This window comes from Aotus nancymaae, unplaced genomic scaffold, assembly GCF_030222135.1.
Source record: "Aotus nancymaae isolate 86718 unplaced genomic scaffold, 86718_ANA_hifiasm-v0.15.2.pri h1tg000032l_0, whole genome shotgun sequence".
Lineage (NCBI taxonomy): Eukaryota > Metazoa > Chordata > Mammalia > Primates > Aotidae > Aotus > Aotus nancymaae.
Genome location: NW_026988445.1, coordinates 16,237,452 through 16,258,088, shown reverse-complemented (window position 1 = coordinate 16,258,088; position 20,637 = coordinate 16,237,452). Strand labels below are relative to the sequence as shown.

The 20,637-nt window shown below is 48.9% G+C and overlaps 1 protein-coding gene across 2 annotated transcripts in view; it reads left to right on the top strand.

Annotated features, from left to right (window-relative positions):
* Positions 1-20,199, top strand: part of PGBD5 (piggyBac transposable element derived 5) — a 95,225-nt gene extending 75,026 nt beyond the window's left edge. For both annotated transcript variants that reach the window (XM_021677263.2, XM_012459855.3), the window contains 4 exons: positions 3,067-3,247; positions 7,084-7,281; positions 16,432-16,537; positions 18,219-20,199. In XM_021677263.2, coding sequence (XP_021532938.2) covers positions 3,067-3,247; positions 7,084-7,281; positions 16,432-16,537; positions 18,219-18,414 — 681 coding nt within the window. In that variant the 3' untranslated portion in view covers positions 18,415-20,199. The remainder of the gene's footprint in view (positions 1-3,066; positions 3,248-7,083; positions 7,282-16,431; positions 16,538-18,218) is intronic.
* The last annotated feature ends 438 nt before the right edge of the window (positions 20,200-20,637 follow it).

Below are 20,637 nucleotides of genomic sequence, written 5' to 3'. Positions count from 1 at the left end.
TTATTTTTTAATTGACAAATAAAAATCCTATATCTTTATTGTGTACAACATATTTTGAAATATGTAGACACTGAAGTGGCTGAATCGAGCTAATTAACATATGCATTAGATCACACAGTTGCCATTTTTTGTGGTGAGAACACTTGAAATTGACCATCTTGGCAATTTTCAAGAACTTATTGTTAGTAGCTGTAGTAGTCACCATGTGGTGCCATAAATCTCTTGAACTTATTCCTCTATCTAACTGAGAGTTTGTTTTCTTTGACCAACATCTCCCCACTCCCATTTCCAGCCCCTGGTAACCACCATTACACTCTCTCCTATTAGTTCAGCTTTAAGTTCACATGTAAGTGAGATCATACAGTATTTCTCTTTCTGTGCTTGGCTTATTTCACTTAGCTTCATGTCCTCCAGGTCCATGTTGTTGCAAATGGCAAGTTTCCTCCTTTTTAAAGGCTGAATAGTATTTCATTGTGTGTATATGCCACATTTTCTTCACCCACTTATCCACTGATGGACACTTGTGTTTCCAAGTCTTGGCAATTGTGAATAATGCAGCAGTGAAGATGGGAGTGCAGATATCTCTCAGAGAGCCTGATTTCAGTTCCTTTGGGTGTGTACCCAGAAGTAGGATTACTGGATCGTGTGATTGTTCATTTTTGAGGAACTTCCATACTGTTTTCCATAACAGCCATACTTTAAGGTCTTTGATTCCTAGGGCCAAATTTCCCTCCGGAAAGGTTATACGGATTTAGACCAAATCAGCACAGTGCTCCTTTCCCCACATTCTCACTGACACTGAGTGTTTGGACAGGGAAGGTGTTGTTCACTGTTGGTCTTCATGAAAGTACATTCAGTCAGTCTGTTTCCCAGGGAATAAAACTGACGTCATCTCTACTCTGCTGGTTTCAGGAAGGTGGAGAAGCATTCCATTTCTCAGCTATCATGTTTTAGTTCTTCAGATGCATAGAAGTGCCTGGTGTGGAAGCAGTATGCCCCAATATGTGTTAGAACTCTAAGATACTCACAGGCTTCCTGCCCCCAGTGTGCACACGCCTCCCGGTTATTCACTCAAACACTAATGTGGGTGTTGATGAGAAGGAATTTGGATTTTGCAAATGTATTATGGTCCTAAATTTGTTAAAGAGAAGTTATCCTGCATGGGCCCAACCTAACCACGTAAGCCCTGAAAAGGAGCCAGGTTCTTCCTGACAGAACAGAGTGCAAGCCCAAGAGGGATGCAGCCTCAGGAAGAGTCCCCATTGCTGGCTTTTTTTTTTCCTTTGAGGCAGAGTCTTGCTCTGTCGCCCAGGCTGAAGTGCAGTGGCACGATCTCAGCTCACTGCAACCTCCGCCTCCTGGGTTCAAGCAACTCTTCTCCCTCAGCCTCCAGAGTAGCTAGAACTACAGGCATGCACCACCATGCCTGGCTAATTTTTGTATTTTTAGTAGAGGGGGGTTTCACAATATTGGCCAGACTGGTCTTGAACTGAACTTGTGATCCTCCTGCCTCAGTCTCCCAAAGTGTTGGGAGTACGGGCATGAGCCACTGTACCCTGCCTTTTTTCTTTTTTTTGGCAGAGTTTTGCTCTTGTCACCCAGGCTGGAGTATGATGGCACAATCTCAGCTTGTTACAACCTCTGCCTGCTGGGTTCAAGCAATTCTCCTGCCTCAGCTCCCGAATAGCTGGGATTATAGGCATGCACCACCACACCCAGCTAATTTTTTGTGCTTTTAATAGAGACAGGGTTTTGCCACATTGGTCACGCTGGTCTTTAACTCCTAACCTCCCGCCTCAGCCTCCCAAAGTGCTGGGATTACAGGCGTGAACCGCCTCACCTGGCCGACCATTGCTGGCTTTGACAATGGGAAGGGTCACATGGCAAGGACTACACATTGCCTCCAGGAGCTGAGAGCAGTCCCTTACTGATGGTCAGCAGGGACACAGGACTTCAGTCCTGCAGCCACAAGAAAACAACGAGAATGCACATGAAGGCAGATCCCAAACACCAGATGAGAACCCACCAGTCAACAGTTTGATCGCAACCTTAACCAGCCATGCCCTGCTTAGACTCCCAGCCTAGAACTATGAGCTGGTAAACGGACACTATTGAAGCCACTGAGTTTTTGGTCATTTGTGATGCAGCAATTAAAAAACCATAATACACAGTGTTTAAAAATTTGAGTGTAGATATCTGTATAGAAACCCCAGACAGCATGCAGCTGTGTGTGTTAATGTAGAAATAAGCTGTGCAGGCTCAGATCCCATGAACTTCTTGAGCAGTTCTGGTTTGCAGTGAGTTACTGTCATCCAACACCACATTTTGTGTTGTGTTCTGTTTTGTTTGTTTAAGATTTTCTTGCTAAGTCACATTTCTTGCACCTGCACTGGAAGCAGTTGATTTTTTGAACATGCTCTTCTTGAATCCGTTAACTCTTCTGCCTCTAGCCCTTTGATGATGTTCACGGAAACAGCATGAAACACGTTTAAAAATTGCTCCCTGAGTCCCACACATCCTCTTTGCTGGCCCTGGGCTCTTGGGTGAATATTTAGCCCTCAGTCCTGTCTTCTCTGCGCTGTGAGGGGAATTGTACCTATTCTGCCTGCCTGATGGCAGTTACTGAAAAGAACCAATAAAACAGTCATTATGAACATGCCTTGTAAGTTAAAAAGCTGCATTCGAGTGGAAAGTGCACAGATACATGTATTCCTAACAGGGGAGGTTGCCTTTAATTTTATTTATAGTGAATTTAAATCATTCCTGTGTTTCAGAGCTGGGGAGTGTGTTTGCATTTGTCTTCACTGCTGGGTTCATTACCTGCAGGTGCTTGTTCTTTTCCTCCTCCACCTTGACCTTTCCAAACTGAAGCATCTGGGGCTGAGTCACCAGCCTCAGGACCGGGGTGTGCTTGGGGGTGACCTGGGGCTCCTGTGAGCTGAAAAGATGATGGGGGCTTTTCCACAAGCTCTCAGCCTCATGACTGAGACTCATGATTGCTGAATTCTTGGGCTCCCAGCCTCACGCTGCTGTGAGCACGCTGACCTCTGTGTGTTTATGTTAAAGATTTACGTCCATCTGAAGGAAGGCGGGGGCCCAGATGGCCTGGATGCACTGAAGAATAAGCCCCAGCTCCACAGCATGGTGGCCAGAAGCCTGTGCCGGAACGCGGCAGGCAAGAACTACATCATCTTCACGGGGCCCAGCATCACCAGCCTGACCCTGTTTGAAGAGTTTGAGAAGCAAGGTTAGTCAAGGGGGGGAGCCAGTGGGGACACAGCCCTGCCTCCCGTGGGAAAGTGCTAGGAGAGGTTCAGGTGGGGGTACAGCTGCGCGGTGGCCAGCACAGACCACAGAATACCAGGTGATGAGGCCCTTCCTTGAGGGAACAGATGCATCAGCCACCGTGCGTGCCTGGACCCTGCCGGGCACTAGAGATTGCAGGGTGAGTGAGCCACGAGCTCAAGGTCTAGAGGACACGTTGGTGCAAAGCTCTGCTCAGTCTTCAGGGCATTTCTTTGTGTGTCCTCTGTTGGAAATCCGCAAAGTCTGTGTCCCCTGGGCACAGCGCCTAATAAGGCTCTAGGAAGTCTCTGGAACTCACCCACCGTCTATAATGTGGCCCCTTCCCAGGAGACAGACAAGAATTGTGTGAAGACAGGGAATAGTACAATGGGCCTCAGAAAAGTCTTAGGTACCCTGGGTGCTAAGATGCTTGGTACATGCATGGCAAAGACTGGGCAAGCCTTCCTTGGCTCTGAATGAAACGGGGGCTATAGAAAAAGAAAATGTGGACCAGTTCAGGAAGCCCTGTGGCAAGCTGCATTGGCCTTTGCTTCATCCTACCTTTGGGGATTTAGAGCCAGTCCACTCAGGAGAAGCACAAAAACTGCTGGCTCCCCTGCAGCAGCCAGTAGACTAGAATTGCAGGCCTTTTTCTCAGCAGCAATCAGACATCTGACCTTCAAACTAGACCCTCTTAAGTAATGAGGTGTAGACAGCTGACATCCTGGAGCCCTGGCAGCTGCAATGAGGCAGCAGCCCCGGACTTAATTTTCTGCTGGCCTTGGCTACATCTTACTCTTCTGGAAAGCCCAGGGCTCAATAGTTACTTGTTGAAAGAATCAAGGGTAGAGAGATCAGACGATATGAAGTGGGGCTGTGAAAGTAAAGTGAGAGAAAATTGGCCCTGCAGCACAGTACCCAGCTACTTTGGAAGAAAGGTGGGTTCTCTCTTCGAGCACAGGGTGAGAACCAGGACTGCCATCTCTCCTACCAGCTTGTGCAAGGCCAAGTGTGGGTACCACGAGTGTGATGTTATTTGTGTTCCAGGGCCTGTTCCCTACCTCACACCATCAACCTGGACTGAGAGGAGGGGGGAGGGGTGTGTGTTTCTGTGTGTGTGTATGGGTCTGTGTGTGTATATGTTTGTGTGTCTATGTCTATGTCTTTGTGTGTGTGTATCTGTGTGTCTGTGTATATCTTTATGTGTGTCTGAGTGTTGGTGTGTGTCTTTGTCAGTGTGCGTCTGTGTGTGTGTGCATCTGTGTCTGTGTGTGTGCAACTGTGTGTGTCCATGTGTGCATCAATGTGTGTCTGCCTGTGTCTTTGTGTGTATCTGTCTTTGTGGGTGCATCTGTGCTTACATCTATGTTTATGTCTGTGTTTGTATCTGTGTACCTGTGTGTAACTGTGTGTCTGTGTATGTACTTGGGTGTCAGTGTGTGCATCTGTGTGCATCTGTTTGTGTGTGTTTCTGTGTATGTGCATCTGTGTTTGTGTATGGGTGTGTGTGTGCGAGTCTGTGTGTGTGAGTGTATGTGTCTGTGTTCCTGTCTGTGTGTGTGTGTCGAGTGGGGTGGATGCTGTACAGACAAGGTGGAGTGGGGATGCCAGAGGAATATCCTGGGCCATCAATATGGTTCCCAAAGCTGGGTGTGCTGCTTCTGTGATTCTGAGAAGGGGATGCCTCTTGGCTCAGAGAATTAGAAGAAGGATGGGAAAAGAAGCTTCTAGCTGGAAGAAAATATTTAGATATGGAATTTGGATTTTTTTCAAGAGGTTAGGTAAGAGATAAAAAAAGATCTCCTTGCCTATTTTTAGAAGCGTCTAAACTGACTGAGCTCTTCACCCTGGGCGTCATCGTGTACCTCCTCTGCTGTGACTGAGGGCAGTGTCCTCCAGCGTGTCCACAGGGATGGTTGCTAGTGGCTGCACCCCACCTCCCCAGGACGCAGATCACATTGGTCTGGGCCGGTGAGGAGAAGACTTGTAGTGGAGAGTCTGGTTGTTCCTCCTAGGGCCACACAAACCAGGTTGTAAAATAAAAGCCGGAAAGGACATTCCTGGAATAATTTCTGTGTTTATAAAGGGATAGATTCGTGGAAATGTGGGTGCTGCTGGATGTTCTTCTTTCCCTCTTGTGAACATGCAGCTTCTCTTTGGCTGGTAGTATAGACTGAGCCCCAGATGGGGGATTTCGGACATCCTTACCCTTGTTCATGTCTTCCTTCTCCCTGTTTTTAAGAACAGATTTTTCTTTTTAAATCTCAAGATGAGGGGCCGGGCGCAGTGATTCACGCCTGTAATCTCAGCACTTTGGGAGGCCAAGGTGGGTGGATCACCTGAGGTTGAGGGTTCAAGACCAGCCTGACCAACACGGAGAAACCCTGTCTCTACTAAAAATACAAAAAATTAGCCAGGCATGGTGACACATGCCTGTAATCCCAGCTACTTGGGAGGCTGAGGCAGGAGAATCACTTGAACCCAGGAGGCGGAGGTTGCAGTGAGCTGAGATCGTGCCATTGCACTCCAGCCTGGGCAACAAAAGTGAAACTCTGTCTCAAAACAAAATGAACCAAAATCTCAAGATGAGAGGTAGCTTGAGTGGTCACATTGGTTGCTAAGAACGAAGCTGGGAGCAGCAGACCCCTCCTCTTTTCAGCAGCAAGACTCGAAAACAGCTCTGGGTGCATCTTCCTCCCCACAGGCCACAAGGAAAGGAGTCTGGAAGAGGGAAAGATTCATTCAACTGTCTCTTTCTTCCAGAGCAGAGTGGGATGCGGGGATGAGGGAAGCAGATGCATGGGATATGGCATGTGTTCAGGTGACCGATGGCACTGTCGGTCCTCACAGGGCAGAAAGTAAAGGCTGAGACTGCTCCCAGGGTCTCTGCATCCCCTCCAGGCTGCTGGGGAGCAGCTGAGTGCTTGTGGCCTCTGTGGCCTCATGGCCCAGCAGGGTAGGGTGGGTCCATGAAATGGAAGGACCTGAAAGGCCTTGGGTCCAGGGTGGAAGTGAGCAAGTCCGCTCTGGGCGTTTGTTCATACTGGTCTCTACCACCCACCAGCCACCCCATGAGAATTTTCCAGGCCTGAGAGACCAAGCGCAAGCTCCTTCTCACTCAGGAGGCTCTTCACCCACTCATGGAACGACACTTGGTTAGTCCACAAATGGATGATTCTTTCTTTTGCATTGAACGTAGCTCCCCAAGGAGATGGGGGCTCCATTTGACAGCTTCCTGGGGTGCGGTGTGGACTGGCTCAGTGCTGGGCTCACGGCCAGCCACGTCTTGGCAAGACCATCAGGATGACGTAACCGGGGTTGGGTTTGGACGCTGGACAGTCCTGTCTTCATGCCTGTCTGCCCTGCCAGCTGTGAGCCTGGGGCCTCACCCTTGTAAGGCCTCTGTTCTTCTCTAATGTGTGTGCCATCACCTGTAGAGTGTAGAAATTTCTGGACATAGGTGGGATGAGGAGTGAACGTGTGCAGTGCTGTCCTGGACACTGAGGGTCCAGGTGGCAGCTCCTGCTGCTGCTGCCCATCGATTGCTCGTGCTGTGACCCTACATCTTAGCATACTGTGTGTTATTAGGGAAGAACCTAGGGAGACTGTCACGGGGGGAGACCACAGAGGGATACGACACCTCAAAACTTCAGCAGTCTCTTCTAGAGGGTCTGACTTCCAAGCATCAGCCTGAGAACCTGGCAGTCCTGTTCTTTCCTTGGGGGTGCACAGGGCGGAGGAGCCACTGGCATCTCCCATGATGGTGAGTGTGTGATTCTTTATCCCTCTCCCCCCCAGGGATTTACTGCTGTGGCTTGCTCAGCGCCCGGAAGAGTGACTGCACTGGCCTCCCACTGTCCATGCTGACCAACCCAACCACCCCTCCAGCCCGTGGCCAGTACCAAATCAAGATGAAGGGGAACACGTCCTTGATCTGCTGGTACAACAAAGGACACTTCCGCTTCTTGACCAACGCCTACTCCCCAGTGCAGCAAGGTGAGCGCGGGCCTGCCATCAGCAAAGCAGGGCGTGGGGTGATTGGATGAGCTTGGGCAAGCCCAGCAGCTGCGGTGGACGTGGCGTCCACTTTGGACTGTGCTGCTCTGGGCTGAGAGTACCCTCGGTTATTCCCCAGCGTCTGGGGCCATGCTTCTAACTGTGGCAGCTGTAGGAAGCAGTGGGTAAGCAGTGAGGAAAGAGCTCCCTGTTCGATGTAAGCTGTTGAGCAGTGCCAGGCTGATGGGGTTTGCAGGTGACTCAGGCAGCCCCTGGAAGCCCCCAGGTTGTACACGGGGTGTGATAATGGGCTGCATTTGAATGGCATTTCACTTTATTGTCTGGGATTCTGTGAAAAATCTGTTCTGATGGGAGGGAGAAATCCACCGTTCTTATCTTTCAATGTCATCCTTAGATGTTAATCAGGTGCGCTGTCTGGTTCATCAGCTGTTCCCTGATTTCTTCATTGATTTTATTCGGGATTTAAAATTCCATTTATAACAAAGGGAATTACTTAGCAAGGAGTCTATGCTTACAGTAACGTACAGTGAAATCATCACTAAGCCATTGAAAAGAACACTGACAGGACAAAGGGGCCCTTCACAAAAGCATTCCCGGCGGTGCAGTGTGTGGGGGCAGCATCCCCTGCCTTCACATGGATGCTTTCCTCAAGACAAATGACGGTGAATGGAAAAAGGCCTCTTTCCCCTTCACTTGTCAAGGAACACTGCCAGGGAGCCCAGGTGTTAGTGTGAGTGTTTGTACTCTCACATGTATTGTGTATGTGGTGTGTAAACTTGCCTGGCATGTTGTGTGTGGTGTATATGTGTGGTGTGTAGTGTGTAGTGATATGTATGTGTGGTATGGTGGGTGTGCTGTGTGTGGGTATATGTTGGTGTAGTGTGGTGTGTTGTGTGCGGTGTGGGGCATGGGATATGTATGTGTGATATGTGTGGTGTGTGTGGTGTGGAGTGTGTGATATGTATTTGTGATATGGTGTGTGTGATATGTATGTATATGTTGGTGTATTGTGTGTGGGTGGAGTATGTGATATGCATGATATGTGTGGTGTGTGTGTATATGTGTGGTGTGGAGTGTGTAGTGATATGTATGTGGTATGGTGGGTGTGCTGTGTGTGGGTATATGTTGGTGTAGTGTGTATTGTGTGCGGTGGGGGGCATGTGATATGTATGTTTGTGTGATATGTGTGGTGTGTGTATATGTGTGGTGTGGAGTGTGTATGTGATATGTATTTGTGATGTGTGTGTGATATGTATGTATATATGGGTGTGTTGTGTGCATCGTGGAGTATGTGATGTGTGTGTGATATGGTATGTGTGGTGTGTTTGTATATGTGTGTATGGTGTGGATGTGATATGTATTTATGGTATGGTGGGTGTGGTGTGTGTGTATATGTTGGTGGTGTGCTGTGGTGTGGAGTGTGTATGTGGTATGGTGTGTGTGGTACGGTGGATGTGGTATGTGTATATGTTTATGTTCTGTGTGTGGTGTAGAGTATATATGTTACATGTATGTTTGTGTGGTATGGTGTGTGTGATTTGTAAGTTTGCATGGTATGTGCGTGTGGTCTGTATGTTGGTGTGCAGTGTGTATAGACGTGCATGTCTGTATTACGAGTGTGGTGTGCATGTGTTGTGTGTGTGTTGTATGTATTTCTGTGGTACAGTTTGTCTGTCCATGTTTAATGTATGTTGTTAGTTTTTTCCCATCTTTCCCCTCCTGCCAGCTTAAGTTGAATCACACCTCAGTGCAGATTGCCATCGAGGGACCCCAGCAGATGGGCGTCAATACTCGATTTGGGTGTGGAGGGCACACAGGATCAGTTGAAGAAAGGCTTGTGCCAGGCACGGTGGCACCCACCTGTAAGTTCCAGCTACTTAAGGGGCTGTGGCAGGACATTGCTTGAGCTCAGGAGTTCAAGGCCAGCCTGGGCAATAAAGCAAGACCCTCATCTATTAAAAAAAAAGGAGGAGGAAGAAGAAGAAGAAAGAGGAAGAGAAAGTAGAGGAAGAAGAACGGAGATGAAGCAGATACAGAAAGGCTTGGAATTGGCCTTGCAAGCTGAAGGCTAGAGTTTGAGTTGGACTTCCAGATCCCAGTGGTTAGGGTCTTGGTGCAGGACGAGGGAATTTCCAGGGAACATGTTAGAGAGTCAGGGGCAGAAACTGCTTCCCACCAAATTATTTTGTTTATTTATTTATTTTGGGGACAGCGTATTGCTGTCATCCAGGTTGGAGTGCAGTGGTACTATCATAGCTCATTGCAGCCTCGGATTCCTGAGCACAAGCAAACCTCCCACCTCAGCCTCCCAAGTAGCTGGGACTACAGGTGCATACCACTGCACCGAGCTAATTTTTTTTGTAGAGACAGACTCTCACTATGTTGCCCAGGCTGGTCTCAAACTCCTGGCCTCAAGCGATCCTCTAGCTTCAGCCTCCCAAAGTGCTGGGTTTATAGGCATGAGCCACCGTGCCCGGCCCTACCAACTTACTTTAAGTCATGGCCTCTGAAAAGTTATCTCAAGGCAGGACATCACGTTCATCTGAGCTTAATGAAAGGAGATAATGAAGAGAAAAGAATGCATCTTAAATCCTCCCCAGGATTTAAGATGACAAGTTAAAAGCCTAATTTTAAGGGTTGGTGCTCCTAAAGCAGACACCAAAGGAACATGTAAGGAGGATATTGATGAGGGAATTGATTTTTAAATCTGTTGAAATTTACTGTTCGTGTTTAATGTAGTTACAATTTCTGAATCCAAAGTACTCTATTTTACATCATAAAGTTCAGAATCCTAGTGTCTCTTAAAAATCCCAAGGAGTGGCTGGGCATGCTGGCTTAACGCCTGTAATCCTAGCACTTTGAGAGGCTGAGGCAGGTGGATCATCTGAGGTCGGGAGTTTGAGACCAGCCTGACCAAGATGGTGAAATCCCATCTCTACTAAAAATACAAAGTTAGGTGGGCGTAGTGGCGCATACCTGTAATCCCAGGTACTCAGGAGGCTGAGGCAGGAGAATCGCTTGAACCCGGGAGGTGGAGGTTGTGGTGAGCCAAGATCACACTATTGCACTCCAGCCTGGGCAACAAGAGCAAAACTCAACCTCAAAGAAAAAAAAAGAGAGAGAGAAAGAAAGAAATCCCAAGGAGTATCCATCAAGCATCACTGCAGCCTCCCTCCCCACCTCCAGGGCCCTGATCTCCTCCCCCAGTACCTCTAGAAAGCACTCCCAGGGAAGTTCACACTTGCTCAGTGAGTGCTTGAGGTGGGTGCTTGAGGTGGGCACAGACCTGGGTGCGGCTGGAATGAGCAGGAACCTGCCCAGGGGAAGGTCAGGTCCTTAGCCGCTTCTCTCCAGGAAATCTGTTTTGTGGCTCACATCTTAGAGTTCTTTTTCTCATGAAGAGAGATCGTTTTCTGTGCCTAGTATTCCTTCCCTTTGGATCTGCCGTAATTTCTTCAGCCAGTGCCCCTATTAATGATCCCTTTTTTTTTTTCCAAGATGGAGTCTCACTCTGTCACCCAGGCTGGAGTGCAGGGGCATGATTCTTGGCTCACTGCAACCTCCGCCTTCCAGTTTCAAGGGATTCTCCTGCCTCAGCCTCCTGAGTAGCTGGGACTACAGGCATGCACCACCATGCCTGGCTAATTTTTGTATTTTTTGGTAGAAACGGGATTTCACCATATTGGACAGGCTGGTCTCCAACTCCTGACCTCGTGATCCTCCCGCCTCGGCCTCCCAAAGTGCTGGGATTACAAGCGTGAGCCACCACGCCTGGCCAGTGATCCACTTTTTCACAGTGTTAATGATGATATGGTGATGTCTTCATACATAAACACTGGGCACATCTTTGATCATTTCCTCAGGACAAATCCAAACGCGGAATTGCAGGCTCGAAGGGTGGGACCAGTGGAAAGGTTTCTGGTGATGTGTCGCCACCGGCTGTACTTCTGCACCATCGCAGTGGGCACAGGGGACCGGTGTGCCTCCAGCTTTACCAACACTATTATTTTTTATTTTTTATTTGTCATTCTGACAGTTGAAGTTGACCCCAGATTTTAAATATCAATCACTGTGACTGTGGGAGAGGTTGCACATCTCTCCATGTGTTGATGGGCCAGTTTCGAGTGGTTTACGTTCCTTACGGTTTTTCTTTTGAGATGTTTGTCATGTTCTCATTAACTTGAAGTTTTCTGCCTATAGCACGTTGTTTTCTATGTTTCATTTCCTTTTGTCTTTACTTATGATTCGTATTTTGTAACGTAAAAAAGTTTTCATTTCTCCATAGGTGGATATATTGATAGCTTCTCTGATATCTTCTCTGCTCTCATGTTTTAGGTCTCTCTTCTATCCCAAGGCCAGATAAGTTTAGTTCACCTGTCTGTTTTATGGTGCAATTTCGTGCTCTTTACCATAATCCACTTCGAATTAATTTTGATGCGTGGCATCAAGTGGGCTTCTCTTATTTTGTTGTTGTTGTTAAGTGGGCAGAGTGGGTTGACCCAGCAGCTACACCTCTGTGCCTAAACCATTTATTGAATAATTCATCTTTTCTCTATTTATTTTAAATCTCACTCAGGGCTGGGCATGATGGCTCACACCTATAATCCCAGCTACTCGGGAGCATGAGGCAGGAGGATCACTTGAACCCAGGACGTGGAGGTTGCAGTGAGCCGAGATTGTGCCATTGCACTCCAGCCTGGGCAACAGCAAGACTCTGTTTCAAAAGAGAGAGTGTGTGTGTGTGTGTGTGTGTGTGTGTGTGTGTGTATAAATCTCAGATGATAAACTGAAACATTGTAAATTCTAAAGACTGCTTCTCAGCTCTGTTACATTCTGTTCTATTATGACCATATATACTCTCATTGAAGTTGAGCAGCATTTCCAATTTTAGGAAATATATAACTAAGTATGAACATTTTAGGAATTGATTTATTAATTTTTACTCCAGATTCTAAGGAAACATGAAACTTTTTGTCACAGAGTGTGAGCATATGCACAGGCTTTTCAGAAATGTAAACAGGCTGGTGCAATGACTCACACCTATAATCCCAGCACTCTGGGAGGCCAGCGTGGGAGGATCACTTGATTCCAGGAGTTTGAGTTCAGTCCGGGCAGTGTGGCAGAACCCCATCTTTACAAAAAATGCCTTTCCTCAAAAAAATTAGCTGAGCACGGCGTAGCTATAGTAGTCCCAGCTACTGGGGGGTTGAGGGGCGCGGAAGCAGGAGGATTGCTTGAGCCCAGGTGGTAAAGGCTGCAGTGAGCCAAGATCATGACACTGTACTTCAGTCCGAGCAACAGAGCGAGACTTTGTCTCAAGAAAAAAATTTTTTTAATGCTGTCATATGTCAAAGGATATTCCCATTGTGAGCCAAAGCCTTTTGCTTTTCTTAGAAATCCACCTGGGGTCTGTCATCTTCATCCTGTAGTCTGCCCAGTTAGGATTCAGATTCACTAAGACTAATAAGAATGGAGAATATCTGCATATGAAAATGAATCAGGTCTTGATTCATTCACTTAAATTTGCAGAAGGGTAGCAGGAGTGTCAGTGAAGCCACTAACAGCCAAGGAAGGTGTTAGAACAGCTGTTAGAATGGGAAGACAGGCCCATGTCGATCTTGGGCATCACAGAGACAGACATGGAGAAGATAGACGTGTGCAGATTCCCACAGAGCTCTCAATACAGCGTCCACCACGAGCCTGGGCATGATGTGCACGGCTTTCCCAGTGATTAACGCAGCCAAGACGGTAACTACAGATTTCCTCTTGCTAATATTGCCAACGTTAGCAATCAGAAGACGTCACAGGATGGCTGCCTTACCTTTTTCAGCTGGGGTACTGTCTCAGAATCCAAAATATCGTGGGGAAAGGAGAATGATCTGGTTTATAAACTGGGGAAATGTTTAAAGAGAGGACGATGCAGGTCTGGTGTAGAAACAGCTCCGTTTCAAGCTGAAACCCCCATGTCAAATTTACAATTATGAAAAAGGATGGGAAAGAAATGAAGAGTTAAAGAAGGTCTCCCATGGCGAGGTAGATTGGGACAGTGGCAGTCTAGGAGCCTCTGCCCTTGTTGGGCTGAAACCAGGAGGTGAAACACTGGAAATGGTCAGTAGCTACGGGGATGAGCTGTGGGAAACCCTGAGATCTTCGCAGAGCAGCCCTGACTCACCGGAGACACTAATGACTCAGAGCGGGCATCCTGAAGTTCCAGGAAAAGAACTGACGGGATTTCCGTTTCTTTATAGGGATAGTCTTACCTGCTCACATTCACGTGGAACCCTAAAGGGGCCAGAGCCTCCTGAGACCCAGGGAAGGTTGTCATTGGAGGTCAGGCAAATCAGAACATAGCTGGAGATGGGAAGCCTCCATGGGCCACGTGCTGGGACCCCAAGTGTGAAACAGGGTTCCTCCCACTCGGTTTTGGAGGCAGGGGCGTCTGAGATAAGGGACCAGGGACAGGAACCCTCAGGAGGGACGTTGGAGAGAGACTGCAGTCCTTGGGACACTGCAGGCCCACATGCCCTCCCTTGGGCCTGGCAAGCTGCACCCTGGAGAACGCCTGTGCCCTGCAGGCCCCCGACAGCTGAACTTCTCTCAGGAGGAAGCCCTCAGTATGTGTGTGGGGGGAGGGCAGGGGGGACACCGTGGTTTTCTGGCCCTTGGAGAACTTTAGGGAATGTGTTGCCTGGGCCCCTCCCCGGTCCTGCATCTCTAGGGCAGGCCTTGGCAGCTAAATTTCCCACAAGCTGTCCAGTGTTTCTTCCATGTGAAATGCTACTATTTCTGAGGAAAGAAGGAAAGAGCCTGGCTCAGTCTATATAAGCAGATCTGGGCGACCCTGGTGTCAGCCACAGTCTCTCACTGAGAGTTGTGGAGGTGGGAGGTGGCTGGCCTCAGACGAAGCTCCCTTGGGCCTGCAAAGGACATACCCATTTTCACTTTGACCTTGTCCGTTTCAGTATTGCTGAAATTTTGCAATCCTGTGAGTTAATCCCTTAAAAAAAATACAGAAAAATGGCACTGTGCCCAAATCCCTTGCTGCAGTGAGGGAAGGTCAGTTCGAGGAAACATAAGTAAACTCCAGCCATGCTTGAATGGACGCAGCTACTTGGAAGAACGCGTCCTCCCCCTCTTCCGTGTTGTCTGCGGTGGGTGGGACAGACAAGGGCCTGGTCTCCTTCTCAGGCCCTGCCAGTGAGATTTGTTCATCTTGCCATGACCTTTGCAGTGCCCCTGGATACATTCCCAGTTGTACTTAGTAGAGGAAAAGGTGTTTGAGGGTCTAGGGCACCCGAAGTTCTAGGAGGCACAAAAGGATGGAGCCTGGAGGACGGGAGGGTTGAAAACGGCAGCTTCCTCTTTCTTCTGAGCCCCTAATTCCTTTTGGCTGAGCATGGAGGCTCGTACTTGTAATCCCAGAGTTTTGGGAAGCCCAGGTGGAGGACCACTTGAGGCCACGAGTTTGAGAGCAGCCTAGGCAACATGGGTGAGTCTCTATTTAAAAAATTGTTTTAATTAGCCGGGCATGGTGGCATGCACCTGTGGTCCCAGCTACTTGGGTGGCTGAGGTGGGAGTATCGCTTGAGCCCAGGAGTTTGAGGCTGCAGTGAGCTGTGATCATGATACCACACACTTCAGCCTGAATGACAGAGCAAGACCTCATACCGCCCCCAAAAAATGATAATAATTCCATGCTTTTGCTATTTTGTTTTTTTGTTTATTTTGAGATTTTATTTTTTTGGTTTATTTATTTTTTAAACTTTTTTTTTTTTTTTTTTTTTTTGAGACGGAGTTTCACTCTTTTTACCCAGGCTGGAGTGCAATGGCGCGATCTCGGCTCACTGCAACCTCCGCCTCCTGGGTTCAGGCAATTCTCCTGCCTCAGCCTCCTGAGTAGCTGGGATTACAGGCGTGCACCACCATGCCCAGCTAATTTTTTGTATTTTTAGTAGAGACGGGGTTTCACCAGGTTGACCAGGATGGTCTCGATCTCTTGACCTCATGATCCACCCACCTCGGCCTCCCAAAGTGCTGGGATTACAGGCTTGAGCCACCGTGCCCAGCTAAACATTTTATTTATTTATTTTTATTTTTGAGTTTTGCTCCTGTTCCCAGGCTGGAGTGCAATGGCAGTGATCTCAGCAAACTGCAACCTCTGCCTCCCAGGTTCAAGCGATTCTTCTGCCTCAGTCTTCTGAGTAGCTGGAATTACAGGCGCCTGCCACCATGCCCAGCTAATTTTTGTGTTTTTAGTAGAGATGAGGTTTTGCCACATTGGCCATGCTGGTCTCGAACTCCTGACCTCAGGTGATCCACCTTCGGCCTCCCAAAGTGCTGGGATTACAGGCGTGAGCCACTGCACCCAACCACCTTGGGAGGGGCTTTCAGCAAGCAGAGAAGCTGGAGGGGCTGGCAGGCGCCTGTCCACTCTGAGGCTTCCTTTTGCTTTTTTAAATTGACAAACAGTAATTGCCCATTTTCATGGGGCACATAGTGATATTTTGATACATATAATGTATGGTGATCAGATCAGGGTAATTAGCATATCCATCATCTCAAACACGTACCGGGAGATTTGTTAAAGGATGCAAGATCACAGCGTAGATAGGAGGAGTGAGGTCTAGTGCTTTATGCAGGGTGACTGCAGTTGTCAGCATGCTATTGCTTTGATGAAGGTAAGTGGAAAGGGCTCCAGGTTGCTTCTGATCTCAGCCACCACCTCTTCCCAGCATTCCTCACCCAGCCTGGCAGAAGGGGGCGGAGGGAAGAGTGAGTCCTGTCCCCGTTTTCACTTTTTCAAGGCCCAGTTGGGTGCAGCACCCTGCCCCGTGCTGCTTAGAGTCCCTTTAGACCCGCCAGGGTCCTGCACCCTGTGAAGCCCCTGTGACCTGGGGCGCTGTGTCTGGGCTGGGACTTATCATCGCACTCATCTGACTCTGATGTTTTCCTCAGCTCCTCTGAAGCATCTGGTGGTTGGTGCTGATTGTTCTTCTTCACTCTCCCTCCCCTCCTCCTCCTCTGCTCATTATTAAGTTGGGGGCAACTAAGCTGAATGAAGACAGACACATTTATAAACTGGCATTTGGAGGTGTTCAGGAAGGGGCTTAGCTTGTCTCTCGCCTTCAGGAGTCATCATCAAGAGGAAGAGTGGGGAGATCCCATGCCCCTTGGCCGTGGAGGCGTTTGCCGCTCACCTGAGCTACATCTGCAGATACGATGACAAATACAGCAAGTAAGTGGACGGGCGCCTCCACCACAGAAGGGATTGGGTAGTTGAGCCATCACGGAATAGGTGTATTGGCAGATGATCACTAGTTTCCCCAGTGTAAGAACTGCAGGACGAAGACCCTGGGAGGTAAGATCCTGCCATCCTGCCCTCAGCCTGGATTTCTGGGCCTCACCTGTGCACACCTGACCATACCTGCAAATCCTCTACCCAGGTACTCTGCGCCCCCTACTCTCCCAATGCCGGGTTCACGTTCCCTGTGCCCCGAGGCGCCCTTTCCTTTGCTTACCTGAACCCAGCTGTCCCTCGGCAGCGAGCTCAGACCCCAGCCCTTGGCATTGCTTGTCCTGTTTTGCTGTCTGTCCTGGATTGCTGTCTTATTCCCCCACCCTCCTAAGACACTGGGCATCAGCTTGGGCACTTTTACCCTGAGTCACATGTGTTCTAGCACTGGTGATTTAATTTTCTCAAATATGGATGCCTGTTTAGATCACCAGGTGTGGTCTCATGTTAAATAAACACATAGTATGCATAGTTTACACACAGCATAGACAAGATCCAGGAGGTGTGGACATCCAGACCCCACGATGCCACCCCAGTCTTGTGCCTTAATAATCACTGTATTGGGAACTCAAAAATGACTGCTGGTGAACCTGAGACTATTAAATCACTGGAATTGAGCCTTACCACTTAGAACAGTGTTGGACTAACTCAAAATTGGATATAGACCGAACCCTCTTTGAGGGCAACCTACATTTCCTGGCCTTTTCATGATGAAGAGGGAAAAACAAGGACCTTGTTCTCTCTGGAAAACTCAGCCTGTGTGAAATGTAACCCCACTCCTTAGAGATTCATCAAACAAGTCTTTATTGAACACCTACTGTGTGCCCGGCACCTTGCTAAATTCCATGAGGTGGTTACAAAGACACTGGCTTTAGTTCACTGAGCACCTACTATGTACCAGCACCTTGGTGCGTTCTATGAGGTTGTTCTAAAGCAGTTGGCATTTGCAGAGTAGATGTCTGTGGTGCCTACTGTGTGCTGGGCACTTCAGTCATATTGAGATATTGAGGATACGGATCCTCCCATGTTTTATAGTCAGGGTGCAGAGGCAAACTTAGAAATGGAGAAGACAGTGCAGTAAGTCCTGAGGCTGGTGCTCCCAGAAGGCCAGTGTCCTCAGGTCTGGGTGGGCTTCCCAGAGGGGCGACCTCTGTACCTTCATCTGCAGGGATGGCAGGGATGGCAAAGATATGCTCAGGAACAGGGGAATCCCTTGCAGGGGCCTGGAGCTGAGGAAGAGCTTGGCCTTGGGGGAGTGTCAGCTGCACAGCACACACACAACACAGCCTGCGAGGGGCATTCAGCAAGCAGGGAAGCTGGAGGGGCTGGAGGCGTCTGTCACTCCAGGGCTGCATGCCACCCCAGCACACCTGGCATCTGGCATTCAGGGTCTCCTCCAGCAATCCTGATATTTTCACTTCCTTGGTCTTAAATGAAGTTCACTGTGACAAAGCCCCCAGCTAGAGCTCACCTAACATCCCAAGCCTGGCTCCTGCCCCCGCAGCCCTCCTGCCTCTGTCGGGGATGAGCCTGCAGCATCTCATGGGCCAGGGGGGCCTTTGGGATGCATTTACTGGGTGCCACGAACCATCGTGTCATCCGTTCTTACTCACTGTGTCCTTAGGTATTTCATCTCTCATAAACCAAACAAGACCTGGCAGCAGGTGTTCTGGTTTGCCATCAGCATCGCCATCAACAATGCCTACATCCTGTACAAAATGTCAGATGCCTACCACGTGAAGAGGTACAGCCGGGCGCAGTTTGGGGAGAGACTCGTCAGAGAGCTGCTGGGCTTGGAGGACGCCTCTCCTACCCACTGATGCTGGGAGTGCAGGACTTGGTCAGGGGAGGGGTGAGAGGAGGAGAGCCTGCCATTCAGATCTGCCCCTCAGAGACCCAGAGACGCCCTACTGTGTGGCTTGCTGCCTGGGAGGGATGTGCAGGGCCTCTGGAGGGACAGGACGGACTGGGTCAGAGGACGATTGCTGTCCTCGTTTGCACTCCAAGAAAAGCATGTCCTCCCTCGGGAAACAGTGCCCCCAGTGTGGTGAGCACCTGCACCCATGTTCTCAAGGGCAGATTCTCTCATGACATCCGTGGAGCTTTCGAGGTCACGTGGACTGGCAATCGTGGACTGGTTGGAAGGCCCCTGTGATAGAATGAGCTGGAGCATGCTCTAAGAGATATGCCTGCTTCCTGAAGATCTACGGCAACCTGGGACATGGTTCAAGTTCATGGCTTGAAGGAAGCAAAGACACCCTGCATGGTTACAATGGTTCAGGTGTGAGGGAAGGCCGGAGGGTTTTCCAGCATTTTCCTCATGTGAGCACCTTTGAACGGGTCTCTTAGAAGACGTACATCCTGGGTGTGCAGGAGTGAAATGGGGAGTGGGTGCCCATTCTGAAAGACGAGGCACTCCTCATTTCCTCTGCTTAGCTGGTGGGCAGGGGCAAAAGGGAAATGCCAAAAAATTGCAGTGAAAGGTGATGCTATTTTTTATTTTTAAAAATATCTTCAGGTTATTTTCTTACTGTTGCTTCAGATCTAATGTAAAAGGCAGACGTTCCCTCCTTTCTAACCCCCACACTGACCCCGGCCCCAGTCACGGCTTCTTGCATGATCACAGTTCTGTTCTGGCCTATGGCAGGGCCAGGAAGGGCCGCTGGCTTCCAGAACAGACGTGGTTGCTCCCCACGAGGCCCACAGGGAGCCCGTGGGCCCTAAGCTTTATCGCAGATGTCATCACTGGCAGAATTACTTGTCTTGAAAAATATGTAGCATTGCTGAAACACACAACCGAGTTCTCTACGATGGCCATTTGCTCATTATCTTTCCTCCGTGTGTAGTGAGTGACCCTGGCAGCGTTTGCCTTCTCAGAGTGGCCCCTCAGAACAGTAGGGCTGGCCTTGGAAAAACCCCAACACAGGATTGTGGTGACAACCTTGGTCAGATGTGATTTGACACCATGAGGGCTGGAGGTGGCTGCTCGCCACGGGACTGGAGAGGCTGCGTGCCCAGCACTGGAGTGAGGCTCGCAGGTCCCCCAGGCTGATCTGGGCTCTTTCGCAACCCAGGTTTATGCGTCTCCAGGGAGGCCTCGGCGCCAGAGTGGTCGGCAGGTCTGACCGTCCCCACAGACCAGAAACAGGGAATTTCTGGGATGACCCGGTCCCCCTTCAACCCAGTTTATGTAACCACCTCATTTTTTACAAACGCAGAATCTATTCTACTCAGGCTTTGGGACTCTGTCCTTGTCCTCACTCAGTTATCGCGAGTGTTGCTGTCCGCATGCTCCGGGCCCCACGTAGCTCCTGTGCTGTACGTCGCGGTGACTCCCCTGCCCTGTGGTTGGAATTCCATGCCACGGATTGCAGGCCAAATTCTAGATCGTGTTTCCAAACACCCTTGCCGTGCCCTTTAACTGGAGTGAAAGCACTTTTACCACATGGAGAAATATATTTTTAATTTGTGATGCTTTTCTACAAGGTCCACTATTTCTGAGTTTAATGTGTTTCCACCACCTAAGGAGACGCTAATGAAAGCCGATGAAGTTTCTTTTCTGTCCAAACAAGTAAAATAAAAATAAAGGTCTATTTAGATGTTGATTCTCTGTTAATAAGTGAATTCGTTTAAAAGCCCACAGAACAGGCAGGGCATGGTGGTTCACGCCTGTAATCTCAGCACTTTTGGAGGCTGAGGCGGGCGGATCACTTGAGTCCAGGAGTTTGAGACAGCATTGGCAACATGGCGAAACCCCATTTCTACAAAAAAATACAAGAATTAGCCAGACTTAGGGGCACGTGCCTGTAGTCCCAGCTACTCAGGAGGCTGAAATGGGAGGCTCTCTTGAGCCTGGGAGGTGGAGGTTGCAGTCAGCTGAGACTGTGCCGCTGCATTCCAGCCTTAGTGACAGAGCCAGATCCTGTATCAAGAAAAAAAACAAGGTCAAGGAACAAAAATACTAGCTACTCTTTTTAAGACTTGACTTTTTTGTTATATAATCTGGTGTATATGATATTAACTATTCTTGGTGTCTCAAACCC